At 35.9% G+C, this 22,558-nt stretch overlaps 1 protein-coding gene across 1 annotated transcript; it reads right to left on the bottom strand.

Annotated features, from left to right (window-relative positions):
- Positions 1-19,503: 19,503 nt before the first annotated feature.
- LOC149174410 (LEAF RUST 10 DISEASE-RESISTANCE LOCUS RECEPTOR-LIKE PROTEIN KINASE-like 1.2) lies at positions 19,504-21,224 on the bottom strand. Its single transcript, XM_089422591.1, has 3 exons — positions 20,240-21,224; positions 19,952-19,981; positions 19,504-19,829 (listed from the first exon to the last, which is right to left on the bottom strand). Exons 1-3 carry the CDS (start codon positions 21,045-21,047, stop codon positions 19,624-19,626), a joined length of 1,044 nt encoding a protein of 347 aa, XP_089278717.1. The 5' UTR covers positions 21,048-21,224; the 3' UTR covers positions 19,504-19,623.
- Between the last annotated feature and the right edge of the window lie 1,334 nt (positions 21,225-22,558).

The raw sequence follows: 22,558 nt of genomic DNA, 5'->3' as shown, positions 1-22,558 counted from the left end.
AGGGAGAACATATCCATGACTACAAAAAGACTTCCAACTCGAAATTTCTAAGCTAATTAAGTTAATTAAACTTAATTAACTATTTACAAGTTGATATGAGAATAGAATTCAATTTTAATTCTCAGTTTAATTCAAGGACAGATTAAACTAGAATTTCTTGTTGCCATTTCTCAACATTGTTTTTTACCTTTTTGGACTTAAGAGACTATCTACGAAAAGGGACATCTAGATTTTTCTTTTCGCCTCTTTTTCAAACTCTCTAAACATGAAAAATATGTCAAGTTACCCCTCAGTCAAACTCGTAAAACTGAAACGAAAAAGGGCTTGCCACCATGACACGACAAAGCTACTCCTTCCTAGGGCTTGTTAAAAATACTAGGATGGATCATCCAAAGGATGAACTTATACAACAAGCATATGGTATCCTCTTCAAGCTTGAGATTAAAAATAAAGAGGTACTTGCTAGAAATAGTGGGGGGGAATGGAAAGAAACATATATCATGTATTTTGTATGAAAGGCAGTATGTCACTCTTGAACATGACACTTATCTGTATCTCGTGTTGGGTTTGCGTTATCCTCACTTTGTCACTTGCTTTACTAGGTTTGGGGAATAAATTTTCCTCTCATCTGATTATATCCTATTTTCACCATGACCTCTGATCCTATTTTGAGTCAAATGTTGTCAAATTCTGGAGTCGTGTCACTGATATGTTCAAGAGAAGTCCCACCTGCAAATTCAAACCACTTATATCATGTTTGACTTTTTCTGCATCAATCCTAAATCACTCTTGCCAACTTTTAAAAATCCTATGTTTCATGTCGATGATGTGGGAAACATTATGGCCCTCCTTCGACGGATCACTTCTTGTCGACTCCAACTCATTATCCAGGAAGATGATATAGGAACTCCCTTTTAGTACCTTGGAGCTTGCATACCTCAATGGTAGGTTCTTCGTATTGACGATAGGTTCACATCGTTGGCCTTTCATCGATTGATTCTATGAGTGCTCGACTTTAGCTTCATTGTTCACACTCATGGATTGTGCTATTGTCCCTTGACAGCCATTATTATCATTGGTGGTTTCTCTCATGCCTGTTAATGGTTTACATCATTAGCCGGTAATCAAGTGGTTTCTACCATGTTCGACTACAACCATTTATTCGCATGGTGAGATTCATACTTTGGTTGGATCGAGACAGAGATGAAGACCCTGGGTTTCATTTGATAAATCCAGGCTGCATGGAGTTATTAAGTATTCATGATTGTAAACATGATCCTTTCTATACAGATGGTTGCATCCATGTCGTGGATCCATGTATTGTTAGATGCTTACACTTTAAGCATACTTACATCAAATATGTCAGATATATTGTATTATGTGTGATTTGCAGGTCTCTTGACGGTGATTCTCTAAGTACTTGCCTTTTATTGTAAAGAATTTCAGCCATCACTTCTCGTTCTGACTTCATGCTTTAGGGGGCATCTGTTATACAGTATTTTGTCGCACTCCCAATCTTGTATCCTGAAGTGTCACACTTTGTGTCGTCAATGTCACAAGTGTCGTAAATTGATGAAAGTTGTCGCAGACATTTTATTCACCATGAAACATGTTTGGAGCATCCCTGAATAAAAGGAAGAAAACTTGCCTTGAAAGCATTTTGAAGAGCTTGTCAAAAACCTTGTTTTTCAAGACCAGCGTGTTTTTCATAACTAGTGACCCGTGTTGATCACTTGTTGCATCATGCTCTCCTAGCGTTTTCAACGTGACTTTTATCATGAAAAATCGTGCTAGTCCTCTTCAAGGATTTTTTCCCAAAATGGAGGAGAAGCTTCTCTTACTAGAAGTCTCGAGAACGACGGGTTGGTTATAGGGATGCTTCCAACATCAAAGCTTAAGTGGTTGTAATCCTCCCTTTACTATCTATTAATAATACATTATGTGTTTGATTTCAATATATGTGTCAATTATTAGTCATTTAGTGTAATACTCCTTGATCTATTACATGGTTTATATTGGAATGAATTTTGCTATGTATGCGTTTTTTGGCTCCACGTGATCTTCCTTGCAGGTATTCACCCATAACGGTGACGAGGAGATTGAGCTTGGAAACAAAAGAATCAAAGACGGCACCAACGAATGTTAGCATCAAAGTGAGGTAGGTCATTTATCCTCCTTTGTGTTTTCTAGTATAAACTAGGAAAGTTTACATATATTTATATTCGTTTGTTACTAGATCCTCCCATAAGACTAGAGGGATCATTTATGTACACAAAAAGGATTGTCTGCACAACAATGCTCGACTATATAGTTTGATGCATCCACCCTGTTAGTCGCTGGGTATATGGCTTCTTGGTAACTCCACTTACATGAAAATAAGCCATGGCCATGATCAGAAGCTAATGCTTAAATAACAATGCAAGATAGCCAGCATGCCAAGGATAAGACGAATCCCTGTAAAAGTGTTGACACGTATTCCATCTACATGTAATGAGAATAGTGTCACTTTTCAAGCCTGTCATTTACGTGTAATGAGAATCGTGTCACTTCCCCCCCGTATTATGGGGATGTTTGTTAACATAAAAAAAATTAAAAGTAATGCTAAAGTTCATTGCAAAATTAGTTCATGTAAATATAAAATTTTAAAATTTTCTTCATAACTTACATTTATCCTAAGTTTTGCCTCGATATGAGGCCAAATAAGAAGAAGATTTTATTTATTGGTAAAAGGAAAACCATTGGTATACTTAATTGGTAGAGAAAAATGGTAGAGACATAATATTTTACTAACCATAGTTTAAAACTTAAAAAGTACTTAGAAATAATGCTTACATTAGTAAATTTATAGATTAGATTTGTTGAGAGATTTTCTCAACAATATTCTCTTTGTTTAGAATCTCTTGGATCTCATGAGCACTATTTATGTGGCTTGTAATTTGACTTTGCAAGTAATATATGAATTGTTTTGAGTGAATCTATCCACAATGTTTTCTCTTCCAATTTCTTTGTTGTTATCAGAGCCCATATGGGTTAGACTCCCTCACTAAAGGGCCCAAAAAGATGGAAGAAATTTGAGATTTTATTCTGTGTAAATAAATAAGGTAGTGTATGGTTTAATTTCCGTGTGTGAAGTCAAAGTGTTTATGTGAGCGTTATTTCCTTGTTCGGCTTGCCGAACATGGGAAATACATGGACGGGCTCATGCATAGCGTGGATCTGATTACAACATTGTGTATATGCCTACGTGGAAGCCTTATGCATCGCGACTTCTCCAACTTTGTCAGTTTGTTTATTAACAGTGGATTGCAGACTTCAAGCATCAGTAGGCCACTGGCACTTGAAGCAGAGGCTATTGTTCTTGACAGAGACGGACGCAACGTCATTGAATCTGAGAAGCATGACGGTTTGAATGGGGCGATGTGAGGGCCTTAACTGCTCTAGGGTTATAGGTTATACAAAGATTGATAGAAAGGCATGCATGCATGGGATGCACTCGCCTCATGATGGGACAAAGGAATCACCATCGACCTATCGCAACGGTTCAATTAAATGAAGTTGTCAAGACGTTGCCCCTTTTGATCACTCCGCAACAATCAAATTATAAGTTGAATTTATATGAACTTGCGTATGGATAAACAAATTATGTCGGTTCTAGAAATATGTGTACAAGGAGAGCTCTGGATTCACTATCTCCTCTTGCAGGGTGTGTACATTTATCACCATAATAGAGTGGGCATCTGAAGATCTGGCACAATGCTCATCATAAATACAATGGTCCGCCAAGTCCGCACAGTTATCACTACTGCAAGTGTGTTGAAGTGCAAAGTGCAAACTGCGAGGGAGCCAATATGGTGGGAGAGAACTTAGTGAATCAGGTTTTGACTTTAGTCGACAATAGAAGCATTCCCATGAGCTCTAACAACTACAGTTGTCTCTTATAGTTCTGCATCGATATCAGAAAGTTTGGAGAGGGCAAGAAGGTTCATGCCCATAAGATTTATAAGGGATTCTAGCTCGACATTCTTAGTTCTTTTATGTTGTGTTTTTGTAATTGGTGGGCTTCGTTGTTATTTTGTTTTGTAAAATATAACAATGTAGAACCAATTAATGAACAACAAAACATAATTAAATCAGTGGGTGTTATTGTTTTTCGGTGTTGAGAGAATGTATCACTAGATTAATTGTGTAAATATGTTATATGTTGATGCATCTAGTTGTGCTTAAGACTTCAAGAATATCACTTACAAGTTATATTATGAGATTCATGTGTAGGAAGGTCAGTAGCATAATTGTATATTGGATACAATCCAATCTCGAATATTAGTTACAAGTTATATTAGGAGATCCGTGTGTAGAAAGGTCAGTTGCATAATTGACTATTGGATACAGTCCAATATCGAGATTGTCCTTCGGGAGATCGAGAAGCGTCAATTATACAAAGTTCATCAAAGATGGTTAGAGGTGGTTATGTCTTAAATGAGTTCAATGGGAAGCTCGAAGATTGTGGTGGTGAAAAAAACTGTCCTTGAAACTTCAAAGTGGGGATAAGTGGGGATAAGTGTCCAGGAACACAGTAAGATAGATGTCACATATGAATTGTACTTTTTCATTTCTGTATTAATCTTTGTAATGATGTAATGTAAGCATTAAAGGGGGAACTTGGAGATAATGCTTACATTAATAAATTGATAAATTAAGATTGTTGTTTATTAGAATTTGTTGAGAAATTTTCTCAACAATATTCTTCTTATTTAAAATTGGTTGGAACTCATAACACTATTTATGTGGCTTGTAATTTGGGTCAATAAATAATATACAATTTGTTTTTGAATAAATCTCTCTATAATAATTTCTCTTCTATTTGTTTTTTTAAATTTATTAATATATAGGATAACCAGTAAAAGACCATTTCGATTACAATAATGTTAAATAAAGACCAATAACGATTTTATATATTTTGATTTCATTCATTAGCATATTCTCAAAATATATCCTTATCATGTGAAGTCCAATTATTTTAACTTATTTGTTACTTATATGCGCTTCATAATTCGTTTTTAACATAGTTATTGATACAATTTTTAAGAAACTTGAATCATACATGGCATATTGAATACAGAAAAGCATGTTTCCATTTTCTTCAACCAATTATTTTAAACCTGGTTCCACGTAGGCTTGATCAAGTGGCAATGGATAACTATTTTCAAATAAATCCCATAAATTCCTAGAGAAAAACACCGTATACAACTTCATACTCTAAAATTATATTATAGTTTTCCCTTCGGATTTCAAGTTGGCTAAGGGTGAAGATATGGCTTCTAGTGGCCACGATTACTCCTCCAACTTTAAAGATATTATATTCTCCTTATTAAACATGGTCGGTTGTCACGGCTTCAGACATGCCTGTTGTATAGTCCCTATATATAGACATATTGTTGTATAACCTTGCTGGGATACCAATGACACATATTAAGTTAATGTTATTACCCAACGTATTTTATAATACAATATAAAATAAAATTAATAAAAACATATAAAAGATTTATTTTAAATACAAATTTAATATGAGTTGAGAGGATTTAATTTTTTCACGTGTAAAATTTTACACGAGGTTATATTATTTATTTATTTTTATTTTTAGATTTTTAAACGTTTTTATTTTGGCTAATATGAACAAAATCTCAATTTTGATGATGGATTACCTTATAGAATGAGCCTCTCAGCTCAATAAAATAAATTTTAAATTTTATAAGATGGTGTGTCATTGATTTGAAATTTATTTTTCACTTTTTGTTAATTTAAAAATTGGATATTACATTAATTCATTAAATCATTTTACATTTTTTTTCTTTTTTCTTATGACTAGATGAACAAACAATTGGGTCAGTTTCATACTTGTTAGAAGAAGGGTCTTGTATGTCACAAGGTTTGTAGCATGACAAAGGGTTTCTAGAGTGAGGAATGACATTGGGTCACACGGTCTCTAGGGTTGACACAGGGTGACTAGGTCATGAGGTCTTTAGTGTTGACACATGTTCCATTCCAACTACTACCACTATAACCTTAAATGAATCACCTCACCCTCAACATGAGGCTATGGATAAGTAAAACCTTTACTCACATTTACTTTTGTTTTTTACTAACTTACATAACTTTCCATTAAAAATTTCACAACTACTTATAACAATTAAAATAAAAATTATCAATTATTCCTACAATCTACATGCTTTTATGGACTTATAATTTTGAAAATGAAATAATATAAATCTAGTAATAAAATTGAAGTTATTTTTTTTCTTAAACTCAATATAACTTATATTGAATATCAATATCCATGTATATATTGTATAAATATAAATTTGAATGAATAAAATTGATATGCATATATATATATATATATATATATATATATATATATATGATGATGGTGGTGGTGGTTGTGGTTAAAGTCGACTGAGACCAAACAATGGTCTATCAGACCTCAAGAAACAAATTATTTATTTTTATTTAAGATTTTATTCCTATACTCAAAAAGCTTGGAGAGAAGCCTCCCAAGCTCACTATAATTTTGACATTGTGATGGCCTCCCGCCGTTTATGAGATATCTCCGCCCGACTGTACCCGCGTCCTGGATGAACTTTATGGTTGACTTTAATGAACTGTAGGCTTCCTTGGTATTCGGTTTAGGGTTTTGCCAGGCTTCACCAGTTACCCACCTACACTTGCCGGTTCCCTTGCATATACCTTACCCTTTTGTCAACTCTAATCATTCCATTCGTCACTTTCGCTCCTCCTGCGCCGAAAACGTTAGCTCTGCAACTGTATGGGAACTCCTGTTCTTCGTGGTTCTGGTTTCGAATGCCTGTTCATATGGATGTCTCTGGTTCTTGACTGTTATGGAGGTAAGGTTCCGCGGCCTGTGAGAGCGCCCTCTACTCCGCACGATAATGGTCTTGTTTCTCTGCGTTTTTAACTGATTTTTCTGTATGCAAATGCGATTTTTATTGTTGGGTTAATGGATTTATCTTGTGACAGACCCTCCTCCACGTTTCCGCGCTTCACTTCGTGTTTCAGGTAACAATGGTTCCCTGTTGTATTATTTGTAGACCTTCTCCCTCCGGCTCTGACGTGCTTGTTACGGGTCTTTCAGGTTGTGGTCGTTATGGTGGTCTTCTATATGTTTCCCTTAGCTCAGGTAAGGGTTTTACTCCAACCCTGTTCAGATTTCGATTTCCAAATGGTTATTTACGTTTTCACAGCTTCTAACTTATTCTTGTTTTTGTGGTAGGCGGTTCCAGGTAGCTGGGTCTGTGACTCAATGTGCTCCTCGCGTCTTAGCAAACGTTCGAGCTCCTTCTTCACGGGTAGTGTCTCCCCATTGTAGTCGACTGTAATTTATTTGTAGTTTTTAGGTATGGTGTTGTTGGTGGTCCGTTTCCTGAACGACAAAAGGAATGTCTCCGTTGTCTGTGTAACCCTCTTCGTTATATTTTGGTCTCGGCCTGAACTCTGTAATTTTTCACTTCGCTTTTCTTTAAACCCTTTATGGGTATGCTATGGCTTCAAGCCTTGCACTGTTTGGTACTTGTCTGGTCTATTCCTTTAATGAAACTTTTATTTGCAAGAAATGTGCGTCTCTTGGACTGTATTTAATTATTTACAGTAGGTTAAAGAAATATTTCAAATGCTTATTTGTTACAGCCGTGGTTTGCTCTGTTCTCAAATAAGATGTGAGGGTTTGATTTTCTTGGTTACCTGAAAATGTATTTGAATGCCGAACTCTCGCTCGATTCCTCCTGGAAACGATGTTTGTATAACTGTACTCTACGCTGTTGGTTATTTGCTCCGTATGGGTTCTATCTGCACTCGCAGTCCTTCGTTCTTCTATGCCTGTAGGTGATAATTTGTGGCTCTCGCTACTCTTGTTTACTCGCTGTTTTGTTACTCCGATACCAACTTGTCACACAGGAATTAGGTTATGATGCATGAAAAAAATTAATTATACAGTGGTGCAATAATTGTGAAATTGAATAATGAAAAATGTGAATTTGGGAATGACTGTATTTCTCTTTCTTTGTCTTGCTGGGGAATCCCCTACAATGTTTATCGTTTCTCTTTTTAAAACCCCTGAAACACTACAGTTCTGTTAAGGTAGAACTACCCCAACAGAATGGATAACTGCCAGCAACTTGTAACTATTTTTAACTAATACATTTCATAAAGACACTAACTAATTAACACCCTACTTTCTGATGCTAATTCCTAATTAAAAATAACAGTTCACAGTTTCTAATTTACCGGGTCCTATCGACCTTCTGGAAAATAAAACAAGTAAACAAAATAAAACAACCGACAAGTTTTGACACCTGTCCAACTATGCATATGTGACTGTGTGTTCTGGTCTCTCCATGAGACTGTCAACCACCTTCTGTCTCCTCAGAGCTGGATGCTCCTGCATCAGGCTCCCGGGGTGGCAAAAAGTCATGGTTCCGTTCCATGAGGTCGTCGACAGAGTAACCTGCCTTCTGTATTTGCGTCGCGTTAAGCCACGAACTGTCCTCTATTGGACAGTTCTTCCATTTCACCAAATACCACAAATACTCCTTCATGCGTGTGCACTTAGCTACCTGTGTGTCCAGAATTCCTTCGATCTCAACGGGTGGTGCCATCGGCATCTGTCTCGTCCACGAATCTCCTTCACATTTGGTGTCCCGCGGTGGCTCTGCTGCTGCATTATCTGCTGAACCTGTGACATAAGGAAACAGATCTGCCACGTTAAAAATAGGGGAAATACCAATCCCTGGTGGCAACTGTAATTCATAGGCGTTCGCAGAAAATTTGCGAATGATCTTGCAGGGCCCGATTTTCTTGAATTTTAGCTTGCTGTACTCTCGCTTTGGAAATCGTTCCTTACGTAAGTACGCAAGGACTTCGTCCCCTACGTTGAACTAAACTTCCCGACGCTTTGTATCAGCTCGCTGCTTATACCTCTGACTGCTGTCCTGTAATTTCAGTTTAACCTGTTCATGCAAATTGCTCATAGCTTGGGCGAAATCTTCCCCATCAGCGCTCCGTTTCTCAAGCTTCCCCAAATCTCGTAACTCATGCACTCCTCGCGGATGCATGCCGTACATAATCTGGAATGGACTGTATCCTGTGCTGCGGTTAGGGGAATCGTTGTATGCGAATTCCGCCTGAGCAAGTACACGGTCCCAAGTCCGGGAATTTTCACCTGTTAGACTTCTAAGAAAATTTCCCAAACTTCGGTTTACTACCTCCGTCTGTCCATCCATCTGCGAATGATAAGCAAAGCTGAACTGCAACTGGGTATTCAACTTTTTCCACAGAATTCTCCAAAAATGACCAGTGAACTTTACATCTCTGTCAGAGATAATGGATCTTGGAAGTCCATGCAACCGCACAATCTCTGTAAAGAAAAGATGTGCTATGTAAGTAGCATCGCTGGTTTTCCTGCATGGTACAAAGTGCGCCATCTTTGAAAATCGGTCTACCACAACCATTACTGAATCAAAGCCTCGTTGTGTCTTCGGCAAACCAAGTACAAAATCCATACTAACTGAATCCCAAGGTCGACTAGGGATGGGCAATGGCATATAAAGTCCAGTGTTCTGACTGTGACCTTTTGCCAATTGACAAATTTTACACCTAGTCACATACCTCTGCACATCCCGCCGCAACTTTGGCCAAAAATAAAAATGTTGTACCTGAGCAATCGTTTTGTCAATTCCAAAATGTCCCGCCAGGCCTCCACTGTGTTTTTCCTGTATAATGTTCTCCCGCATAGAACAGTTGGGGATACACAACTGCCCTCCTTTAAACAGCAATCCTTCCTGTAGATTATAGTCTAGCCACTTGCTGTCATTTCGTAACAGCGGGTTTTGGCAAGCCTCATAGGCCTCCATAAACTCGGTGTCGGTCGGATACAGCTCTTTCAAATGTTCAAATCCCAAAATCTGCATCGTGCTTTCCTGTAGAAGCAACGTTCTCCTACTAAGTGCATCTGCTACCTTATTTGATTGCCCACTAATGTGTTTTAGTACAAATGTGAAACTTTGCAAGTACTCAACCCAAGCTGCATGCTTATGGTTCAATTTATGCTGCTGCATAATGTACTGTAACGCAGAATTATCAGAAAATAAAACAAATTCGTTACCTAACAGATAATGTCGCCAATGTTTTAAAGCTTGCACAATGGCGTAGAGCTCCTTGTCGTAGGTTGAGTATTTCTGTCTGCTCTCATTTAGCTTTTCACTGAAATAAGCAATCGGTCTGTCCTCCTGGCTAAGGACTGCCCCAATGGCTGTACCACTGGCATCGAAACAAACCTGAAACAGTTTGTTGAAATCCGGCAGTCTTAACACTGGTCTTTCAGTAATCTTCTTTTTCAAGATCTGAAAACTATGTTCTGCTGCTTCAGTCCAGTGAAATGGCTGATTTATTTTCTTGATCGTATCCAACATTGGTGCGCAAATCTCGCTGAAATTTCTGATAAACTTCCTGTAAAAACTGGCTAGTCCATGGAAACTTCGAACTTCAAATAAACTTTTCGGAGAAGGCCAGCTAACTATAGCTGTCACCTTTTCTGGGTCCATTTTTAGTTCATTTTCTGCAATGACAAAGCCCAGATACACTAGTTCTCGCTGAAAAAAGGTACACTTCTTCAAATTAATTAACAGCTTGTTCTGCTGTAACTTCCTCAACACACTCTGTAAATGTCTGAAATGTTCCTCCTTAGTCTTACTAAAAATCAGAATATCATCCAAGTAAACTATTACAAACTCACCATTAAATTCCTTCAGCACTTCATTCATCAGACGCATGAACATGCTGGGAGCGTTGCTCAAACCGAAAGGCATCACCAGCCACTCATATAAGCCTTCGTTCGTCTTGAAAGCGGTCTTCCATTCATCTCCTTCCCGAATCCAGATCTGGTGATATCCACTCTTCAAGTCAATCTTCGAAAAATAAGCCGCTCCACTCAAACAATCCATCATATCGTCCATCCTAGGTAAAGGAAACCTGTACCTAACAGTAATTTTGTTAATAGCCCTGGAATCTGTACACATTCTCCACTCTCCTCCTTTCTTTGGAGCCAAAACAGTTGGTACTGCGCATGGGCTCATGCTCTCTCGAATCAAACCTTTGTCCAACAACTCCTGGACCTGTTTCCTAATTTCTTCATGATCTTTAGGACTCATGCGGTAAGCTGCTTTGTTTGGCAGGCTTGCTCCTGGTATAAAATCAATGCAGTGACTAATACCTCTCCTTGGTGGCAATTCATCTGGAAGATCATCTACCACAATGTCTCCAAAATCCTGCAACAACTTCTGAACTTCTTCAGGCAAATCTGAAACCTGTGTATGAAGTACCACTACCTTTGGTCTCCTTATGACAACAAAGTTTATCTCACTGTCCTCAATCTGTTTTATAAATTATTTTCCGCCTAACAACAGTGCTTTCACTCCACTAGCTTCCGCTGTATTTTCCTCCTTGATGGGTACAAGCGTATGCTTGATCCCATCTTTCACAAACTTATAGCAGTTGGTTTTTCCATCATGAACTGCACTTCTGTCAAACTGCCAAGGTCGTCCCAACAGTAAGTGACAGACATCCATTGGCATAACATCGCAAAGGATCTTGTCCTTATACTTACCGATCTGAAACTCCACCTCACACTGTTCGTCAACCAACAATTGATGCCCTTTCTGCAGCCACGATACTTTGTAGGGAGTAGGATGTTTTAACTTCTTTAATCCCAACTTTTCTACCATCTCCACAGCTACTAAATTATCGGTACTCCCACTGTCAATAATCAACTTACAGCACTTACCCCGCGACTTGCAAACAGTGCGAAACAAAGCCTTTCGCTGATCTGGTTCTGCAACTTCTTTTGTTGGTTTTAACAGCACTTTATTTAACACCAAGGCTTCGCCTGTTTCTGGTGTATTCTCTGCTTCTTGAGGTGTCTCCTCAACATCCTCTGGCTGAGCAACATAAGCTCCTCTCCCACCTGCTGGTTCACCTTCAGGACATTCATACGACTTGTGTCCCCATTTGTGACAGCGATAGCACTGGACAGCTCCCCTGCCCCGACCATATCCTCGCCCCCGTTGAGGTGGTCGTCCTCCTCTAGTGCTATTGTCTTTTTCTGTTGCTCCAGCAGATTTAGAGCTACTGCTTTCTTCACCTGAACCTGCACCTCGGCCTCTTCCAAACATCTTACCTTTCCCCCTGCCAGTTCCACCTCCTCTTCTGGCATTTTGCTTCTGGTTAATTTTTTCTTCTGCCATCAGCGCAAACTGATAGGCTTCATCCAATGTCCGAGGTGAAAGGATACCAATTTCATCCAACATTTCCCCCCTTAAGCCATTCACAAATCTGGCTGTTTTCTCCGGGGTGTCTTCCACATATCCTGCTCGTAAATTCAACTTATAAAATTCCTCTGTAAATTCTTTAACAGTCATTCCCCTCTGCTTCAAGTTCTGTACCTGTCTGTACAACATGATCTGGTAATCTTTTGGCAGGAACTTCTCCTTCAGTTTTGCTTCCATTCTGGCCCACTTCTTTATAGGCTGTTTGTGTAGCCTTTTCCTTTCCGCCTGAACGTTGTCCCACCACAAGGACGCATGTCCCTTCAGTTTGGTGGCGGCGAACTTCACCTGTTTGTCCTCACTGGTTTCCTCAAACTCAAAAAATTTATTGACTTCACTCAGCCAATCTAATAACACATCTGCAGACAAACTTCCGTCATAAGTAGGCAACTCATGCCTTGGCTTATGACTGGACAGCAAAACTGACTTCAACAATCTAAGTTCCGGTGTCACTCCTTCAAACTCGTCCTCTGATTCAACTACTTCTTCATCACTGTCATCTGCTGGGTCTCTCCTTCCCCCAGCCTCCACCACTGCCAATCTTTCACGCAAAACTCGAATCTCCTCTCGAAGTCCATCATCTACTACCCTACGGACTACTCGTCCTCTTCCTCTTCCTCTTCCTCTTCCTCTTCCTTCACCTTCACCTTCTACCTGTTCCATTGGTTCTAACTCAAGAAACTAGCTCTGATACCACTTATGATGGCCTCCCGCCGTTTATGAGATATCTCCGCTCGACTGTACCCGCGTCCTGGATGAACTTTATGGTTGACTTTAATGAACTGTACGCTTCCTTGGTATTCGGTTTAGGGTTTCGCCAGGCTTCACCAGTTACCCACCTACACTTGCCGGTTCCCTTGCATATACCTTACCCTTTTGTCAACTCTAATCATTCCATTCGTCACTTTCGCTCCTCCTGCGCCGAAAACGTTAGCTCTGCAACTGTATGGGAACTCCTGTTCTTCGTGGTTCTAGTTTCGAATGCCTATTCATATGGATGTCTCTGGTTCTTGACTGTTATGGAGGTAAGGTTCCGCGGCCTGTGAGAGCACCCTCTACTCCGCACGATAATGGTCTTGTTTCTTTGCGTTTTTAACTGATTTTTCTGTATGCAAATGCGATTTTTATTGTTGGGTTAATGGATTTATCTTGTGACAGGCCCTCCTCCACGTTTCCGCACTTCACTTCGTGTTTCAGGTAACAATGGTTCCCTGTTGTATTATTTGTAAACCTTCTCCCTCCGGCTCTGACGTGCTTGTTACGGGTCTTTCAGGTTGTGGTCGTTATGCTGGTCTTCTATATGTTTCCCTTAGCTCAGGTAAGGGTTTTACTCCAACCCTGTTCAGATTTCGATTTCCAAATGGTTATTTACGTTTTCACAGCTTCTAACTTATTCTTGTTTTTGTGGTAGGCGGTTCCAGGTAGCTGGGTCTGTGACTCAATGTGCTCCTCGCGTCTTAGCAAACGTTCGAGCTCCTTCTTCACGGGTAGTGTCTCCCCATTGTAGTCGACTGTAATTTATTTGTAGTTTTTAGGTATGGCGTTGTTGGTGGTCCGTTTCCTGAACGGCAAAAGGAATGTCTCTGTTGTCTGTGTAACCCTCTTCGTTATATTTTGGTCTCGGCCTGAACTCTGTAATTTGTCACTTCGCTTTTCTTTAAACCCTTTATGGGTATGCTATGGCTTCAAGCCTTGCACTGTTTGGTACTTGTCTGGTCTATTCCTTTAATGAAACTTTTATTTGCAAGAAATGTGCGTCTCTTGGACTGTATTTAATTATTTACAGTAGGTTAAAGAAATATTTCAAATGCTTATTTGCTACAGCCGTGGTTTGCTCTGTTCTCAAATAAGATGTGAGGGTTTGATTTTCTTGGTTACCTGAAAATGTATTTGAATGCCGAACTCTCGCTCGATTCCTCCTGGAAACGATGTTTGTATAACTGTACTCTACGCTGTTGGTTATTTGCTCCGTATGGGTTCTATCTGCACTCGCAGTCCTTCGTTCTTCTATGCTTGTAGGTGATAATTTGTGGCTCTCGCTACTCTTGTTTACTCGCTGTTCTGTTACTCCGATACCAACTTGTCACACAGGAATTAGGTTATGATGCATGAAAAAAATTAATTATACAGTGGTGCAATAATTGTGAAATTGAATAATGAAAAATGTAAATTTGGGAATGACTGTATTTCTCTTTCTTTGTCTTGCTGGGGAATCCCCTACAATGTTTATCGTTTCTCTTTTTAAAACCCCTGAAACACTACAGTTCTGTTAAGGTAGAACTACCCCAACAGAATGGATAACTGCCAACAACTTGTAACTATTTTTAACTAATACATTTCATAAAGACACTAACTAATTAACACTCTACTTTCTGATGCTAATTCCTAATTAAAAATAACAGTTCACAGTTTCTAATTTACCGGGTCCTATCGACCTTCTGGAAAATAAAACAAGTAAACAAAATAAAACAACCAACAAGTTTTGACACCTGTCCAACTATGCATATGTGACTGTGTGTTCTGGTCTCTCCATGAGACTGCCAACCACCTTCTGTCTCCTCAGAGCTGGATGCTCTGCATCACATTGTAAAAGGCTAGGAAGGTCAGTATTATAACAAAGATTGTGAAACTGAGATCTAATGTGGTTGTACCGAGGGGCACTCAAAGAGGAAGTGGTTTTCATCCTCGATGTTCCTATTCTCACATATATGGCAGATCCTTTCCATCCATGGCATTTTAAGAACTGCCCAATGACCTGTTTCACTATGGAGCTCATGAGAATTCGTTCTAATCTTTGTTATATTAATTTTCTTCTTTGAGCTAGTTAAAATAGAGAGATACTTTTGATCTTCTAGGGTGGGGTTGATGACCTTCTTATAATAACTTAATTTTTTTTTAGCCCTAAATCTTTTTCACACCACATTTTTTCTTTGAACTTAGAAGTAACAATAGCTTTAATGTTATTTATGTTTTGCAATGCATCATTTTCGTTGATCTCCCAATAGAGAGATACTTTTGATCTTCTAGGGTGGGGTTGATGATCTTCTTATAATAACTTAATTTTCTTTTAGGCGCTAAATCTTTTTCACACCACATTTTTTCTTTGAACTTAGAAGTAACAATAGCTTTAATGTTATTTATGTTTTTCAATGCATCATTTTCGTTGATCTCCCAATAGTTTAACCAGGCCCTTGTGTCTTTATGCCACCCTCGATTGAGCTTTAGGTGGTTTTGGCTGGAATTTAAAGCTAGCTTAGGAAGTCTATGATCGTTTATGTTATTGAGTTTGTGCTTGTACAACAAAAACTAAGCATAGCTAGACTCTCAATAGGGGAAAGACCTGCTTCTATAAGGAGAATAGGATAGGGAGTATTACTTTTAATTTTCACGTTATAAGTTATAAAACGCTTTTGGATTTGTTCAATCTTTCTCCATGATTCTCTGTAGATGCTGCAACCCCAAACCTTAAATAAACTAAATGTATTTAAAATTTTAATTTTTAAGTTTATATATTTTGTTTTAATTTTATTATCTATTTTAGTTTAAAATTTATTATTTATTTTAATAAAATTATAATATATAAGAAGATAATTTTATTTCAAAATATTAAATAAAAATCATTGAATTTGTTTCACAATTTCTAAATAAAATAGATGCAACATGTCATAGTGTATTCATTACTAATTATATATATCAAATGATATTTTAAGAATATCAAATTTTCAAATTTCCTAAAATGTAATCCCGATTAGGTTTCCTAAAAATACAATCAATATTATATTTTTCAAAATAATAAATTAAAAGGTTAGTAAAAGAATATAGGTATGTTTGACTAAAATGGATTTTAATTTTGAATTTTATGGTTCGTAAAATACTACATAATAAGGAGATTATTAATTGAGCTGTTTTATCATCAACTGAGGTATTTTTATGGGCAAATGAATATGTTATTAGTATCTTTATGTTTTATTAAATTTATATGGAATGTTACACTAATTGATTTTTGATAAAATTTATTTATATATTCTATATATTGTTGATAAGAAAGATAAAATTCATGTCAGTTTGATTTAGTTTCTAATAACAATATTTTTCCCAATAAAGTATTTGTTTCATGTTAATATGATAACAATAATTTTCCAAAAAAAATTTGTTATCATAGCTATTCAAATTTAATTTCTAGATATAACATATGAGGTGTTAAATTTATAATAAATATTTATTATCTTAATTCATTTTGTAGTCACACTATTGTCATAAAAAAAATGGCATACTATATCTAAATAGAAACCAAGAAAACTTTGTAAGAAGCAAATATCTTTTTTTCCAAATTATAAATTCAAAACTATTTTCATAATGCAATTTTTTGTTTTATGAACTAGATTGTACCTCTGCTAGTACTATTAAAAACATAATTACAATGTAATTTCCAAAAAAGTTTATAAATAATTACTGCAAAAAAATTAGTAAAACTAAATAATAGAAAAATTGAAAAATATTATGAAAAAAAATGAAATAATTGAAAAAAAAACTTACCCTACATGATATAAATTAAAAGAGATTCTAATATGAACATTAATAAAGACTATTATTAAATTCTTTTTATTGAATCGATTATTCATGCATATGAAACGACAATAATTCAGGAAAGTATTAAATATATTATAACTTATAGGTAAAAAAAAAAAGAAAAAATTAATAGTAATCTACTTTATATTCACATCCAATGTGGACTATACTCCTAGTGTAGTGAAATGGTATTCAAAATCATAGCTTGAAGCCATTTATTGGCTTTAAATATTACCAGCACTCGTGAATTATTTTTGAATGTCTTCACTATAAGCATTGGGTGACTTTTTGAAGTAAGATAGAATGTTGGAATCAGCCTGACAGTTTAACGACCTAATGATACATGTAAGATGAGTAATTAATATCATATGTACAAGATTCAATATCTTAACTATGTACGAGGAATTAATGTAAAATGGACAAGGTGCATTATGTGCTGAGTCAATGAACTCAGTTATATAATATATAGCACAATTTATTTTACATGCAAAAGTATAATATATTGAATCCACTTGGTTGGAGTCTAAAAAAAGGTATTTGTACTTGTAAGTCTGGAGTAGGATTAGAGATGGTTTTAGGTTATGATAATATATATAATGGATTACTGTAAATTGATTTTAAATATCAAAATTTTAGAGATTAATGTTGGTGATAGAATCTGTTTTCATAGTGTTCAAATTATTTTTTAAATCAATCAAGATAATTTAAATTACTCTGAACAACAAAATCTTAAGTCAATCAATCTATCTCTGAGTATAATTTGAATATAAATTTAGTGATTGAGATTAAGAAATAGAAGTTTTGGGGATTTCTATTTCCAACATTATAGAAAATTTATTACGCCTTGACATGCGACGGAGATAAACAGATATAACACATGCGTAAATGACTATAAAGAAAAAAAAAAACAACATTATAAAGGGCTATCTCCAGCGCATGTCAGGTGCAATAAATTTTGTATGGTGTTGAAAATAGGAATCGCCTAGAAGTTTATTTGTTAAAACTCGGTAATACAGGGAAATTAATTTTGATGTGATCGATTGTTTTTAGCCCAATATAAGAGCCCACGCAGAGAAGATTTGTGAAAAAATGAAACTCACTCGGTTAAATACGGAAAAAAAAAAGCTATTTTAAAAGGAACTTGAAGAACCCAAAACACAAAGAAAACCAGAAATACTTAACAGAAGTGGTGTTTCAACCCAACAACCATTTGAGGAATGATGCCAGAAACAGAATGACGTAACAGGGAATTTGAATTCTATATGATTAGCATATCTGGAGGATTTGATCCGAAGTGAATGCATTTGAACTTGGAGAATGAGCAGAATTGTGCAATTTGTGGTAGTAGTTTTCTTTTTATAAGAATTTTTTGCCTGGGTTTAATGCTGTACTGTGGTAAGAAAAGATAGTGGCATATTTTTGTCAGAGACAGAAAGAATTATTTCAAACTGTGATGCCTTTGCTGCCACAAACAAGAACAAAAACCAGGCATACATGCCAAAATTTTATTTTCTCATAAATTTGATACATTGTTTTAAAATTATTTATTTTTCCAAAGAAAATGTCTATTTTTCAGTGGTTACACAGAGTGCACACACATATAAAGAGAAATTTCTGAAAGAAGTTTTTTAAGAAGCTGAGAATTTTTTATTCTTCTTGAAAATGGGAATCCCATGATGTTTTGATTGAGTATGAAATCATATTTGGATGGTTAAATTTTTATAAATTTTAAAATGAAATTTCAAATTTTACAAAGTTTCAATTTTACATACAGAATTTACACTCTGGAAATAAAGTGGATGACAAAAACTTTACATTATTTTTTCATGGTTCTTATTTTAAAAAAAGTAAAGATAAAATTTTATAATGAAATTTAGTATCAATAAGAAATTAAACATTTTTATATAAAAGAGTTTACAAAACCATAAAATAAATAAAAAATTTAATCTTTTATTTATAAAAATAAATAATAAAAATATTTAATGTAAAATTAAATTTATATTTCTTTAATTAAAAAAGTTATTTTCAAATAATTTATTTATTTAACTAATAAGATAAATCAAAATATTTAATTTCATTATTTAATAAAATCACACAAAATATATGGCAAACTCAAATCACATTTTATTTATCACATTGTATTAATGATGATGATAATTACAATCCACTAAAACCAATATATTAATGATGATGATAATTAACTTTCACTTAAAGCAATACGGTCTATCAAATCTCAAGAAAAAAAAAATAATCACTATCATTATACTAATTTAAATGAATATTTTAAAAATGAATTCAAGTAATATAATCTCTATTTTATAAATAAACAGAGAAAAGATAATTTTTGATAAATTAAAGTTTAATTTTAATATAAAATTTAAATTTTTAATATCTTTATTAGAATTAGTAAAATAAATAAATCTCATTTCAGTTTATAATTATAAAATTAAAGATAATATTTTTAAATATAAAAAATATAAACCTAAAATTATATACATTAATTCTATTATATATCATCACCATGAAAAAAAATCAAGTCAAATTTCAAAATTTTCAAACTTCACCATTTAAAAACAAATAAATGAGATTAAATCTTACATATAAATTCAAAGATAGCCTCTAAAAGAAAACAGGAATATCTAAAACAGTAACATTATCAACCCTACTTTGGTTCTGGAAACCTGTCTGTGATCTTCTTGAAGTGAGAAAATGAATGTCTAGCTGCCATTGGCATTTCAGAAGCATACTCTTTTAGGTAATTCTCCACCTTGGGAATAGAGCTACCAGGAGCAGGTCTTCTTCTCTTCACACACAAAATTAATAACAGCACTGCTAACGTTGCCACTACAATTATTCCGAAGGAGCAACCTGAGATGCAATGGAAAAATCAATATCAATACACCGGTTTTGTCCTGTAACCCTAATGAGAATAGTGAAAACAAGAGACAAATTCACAGTGTTGTTTGCCAATATGAAGAAATCATAGTTACCTATTACAATGGCAGACCTGGTTTTTCGACCTGCAACACAGCCATAACAACTATTATGAGTATCGGGGCACCAATCCATGGTTTTGGCTAAGAGAATGAGTACTTTACATAGGGAAACACATCGGCAGATGCCCCTGGGTTCAAGAATAGTTGGAGAATGGGGAGAACGCCCCTGGGTTCAAGAATAGTTGCAGAATGGGGAGAATACAGAGTACCTCTTTCAATATTTTGATTATTTAAGCATTGAGGTTTGTAATAAAGAAGGTAGAAGGCGGTCAGGAAATGTACCAGTAGTATTGGCAGGGCATCTGTCTAGATGCGAGGTGCCATCGGAACAGTAGCAAAGAAATGTTGTGGGTTTCAGAGCGTCATAACCACAACCACCCTGACTGTCCAAACAAGCGCTGCAGGTTCGATCTCTGTTGGTGTCCACATTCCATGTTATTTCAAAGCCGAATGAGGGGGGTGTGATCAGATCCCCATTCTGTGTGATTGGAAGGTTGTTAGTAACTGGCAGTTGAATATTGCTTTGGCAGAATCGTCTCCCAGATTCTGGATTGGAAATGGAGTACCAATCATGGCCACACACACGCCATTTTTGAAAGCTCTCCCCATGAATACTTTCATTGCAGTGCTTCCAAAGCGTGAGATTGGTGTATGCACCGGCGACATGAAAATGAGAGACAGGCCACCAAAATTCAGAGTAATTACCTGAAGGACTGTTCTCCTTCCCGCACAAAATCTTAGACAGATTGTAATTAATAACTGTGATGCTAGGATTCTTCATGCCATTTTGAAACAATGAGGGCTGCAAGATAAGGTACTCGTCTCCATTGATGTTCAGCAGAGGATATCTGTTCTGATCACAGTGTATCTGAAACTGAGGATCACCACAGCCACTGTTAATTTTCCCAAAAGGATAGCTGAATTCAAAATCTCCACATGTATCCCAGAGACAGCCATGGTACTCACTACCCAGACATAATGTTGGGATGCAGAGGAGGGGGAGGAGAAGGGTAGTTGCAATGGCCAGAAAGCAAAGTTCAGAAGCAGTGCGAGACATTGAATTGGTAAGAAGCAGAGTACATACTCCCATACTCTGCTCTGATTTTGGGGATCAGGAACTTAGTAATACGGAATTCTGCAAAGAAGACGAAGGAGATGAACCAGAATTTGCTTCTTGTAACGCGAAAAATCTGGTATCCCGTGATTTTTAATTCCACGAACTAGCCGTGTGGCTTCTCCGGTCCACTGCGCTGGTTGCTTAACAATAAATTCCACACGCCTTTATCTTTTTGAAAAGAACTGAACAGTGATCTATACTTGAAGACTCTGCCGAGGGAAGGTGAACAAAGTGACTTTCATAGAAACTTATTGTCATGTTCACACGGTGTGACCAGACTATCCATCTAAAATGGAGTCGATCCCCAACACTAATTACCATAAATAAATCATTTGTTTACTGTTTTTCCATCTTTATCGGTTAGATAAAAATAAAATAATATTAAAGTGGAAAGCCAATCAACTTACTGTACTACATTCGTGCCCTCATAGTCTTTAAGATTCCGAGTCTACTCTTTTTCACTGTATGCTATTAATTCGCGCCATACATAAATTTTCCAAAATAATTCTTGAATTTGCAATATTTTAGTAAAGTGTGGAAAATTCAGCCACCAGGTTTGAATTTCATCTCAACAGTCAAGTCTGCTAGGCAAATAATTCTGCCATTCTCAGGTCATGTCGAGAGATAATCGCTGAAACCGTGACACATTAAAACCAGGTTAGAATCGAAAATTTAACTTTTTCCCAATTAGTTCGATTTTTTATATAATTGATTTGATGGTTATATAAAATTATGACAAAGCAAGGCACAAGTTTAATAGTGGCTTTTGGAGATGATAACAATTTCTTTTATTCCAATTTTGAGTCAGGATAAACTTTCAATAACTATCTTGTTTTTCAACAAAAATGGTTTACAAGAAAGTGAGAACTTCAATGAAATTAAATATAAATACAAAGAAGTTGAATTTCAGAAATAATATATTATACAATAAATAATTTTCGTTAAATTTTATGTTGACCAATCACAATAAAAATGTTAAATGTTAAAATTAAGGTAAAATCTAATTTCCAACCGCACCCTATTATAAGAAAAGAAAATTTCTAACATAAATGGTTTTAGGTGTTGCAAGCTTATTTACAAAGGAAAAATTCCTACCTAAATTGTTTAGAATAGATATCCAATAAAACCTAAATCATTTCAAAAATTATTATTATATCAATTTCACATGTGAGCCCTAATGTATCATAACAACATTATCTTACGCTGCTTAACATGAGTGAAACCAACGGTAGAAGCTAGTTTTTTATTCATTCTCATGAGTAGTGTTTTCTTTCGCTTGTGACCTTGCATGGATATCCTTTGATGCCCATGCAATTTTTCCAAAGCACGTGTGAGTGATCTCTTTGCACATTAATTGCCAATAGGTCTGGCTCATGTGTCCCAAAAAAATGTGTATAAAAAATGGTGTATAACGTAAATTTGAACTTTGATATTATTAATTAAGTAATTTGGTCTCTCAAGGGTCTCTATCAAGTATTAGAGAT

The sequence above is a fragment of the Pinus tabuliformis genome, chromosome 4_1 (assembly GCF_031772625.1).
Source record: "Pinus tabuliformis cultivar Carrire ecotype Pingquan chromosome 4_1, CPIR1, whole genome shotgun sequence".
NCBI lineage: Eukaryota > Viridiplantae > Streptophyta > Pinopsida > Pinales > Pinaceae > Pinus > Pinus tabuliformis.
Note: the sequence above shows the minus strand (reverse complement) of the source record. Positions and strands in the feature narration are given on the sequence as shown.

Coding starts and splice junctions, on each gene's coding strand:
- LOC149174410 (XM_089422591.1), bottom strand. CDS start 21,047: ATGGGAGTATGTACTCTGCTTCTTACCAATTCAATGTCTCGCACTGCT. Junction 19,982..20,239: donor ATGCCCTGCCAATACTACTG/GTACATTTCCTG, acceptor GCTGTGTTGCAG/GTCGAAAAACCAGGTCTGCC. Junction 19,830..19,951: donor CAGGTCTGCCATTGTAATAG/GTAACTATGATT, acceptor ATTGCATCTCAG/GTTGCTCCTTCGGAATAATT.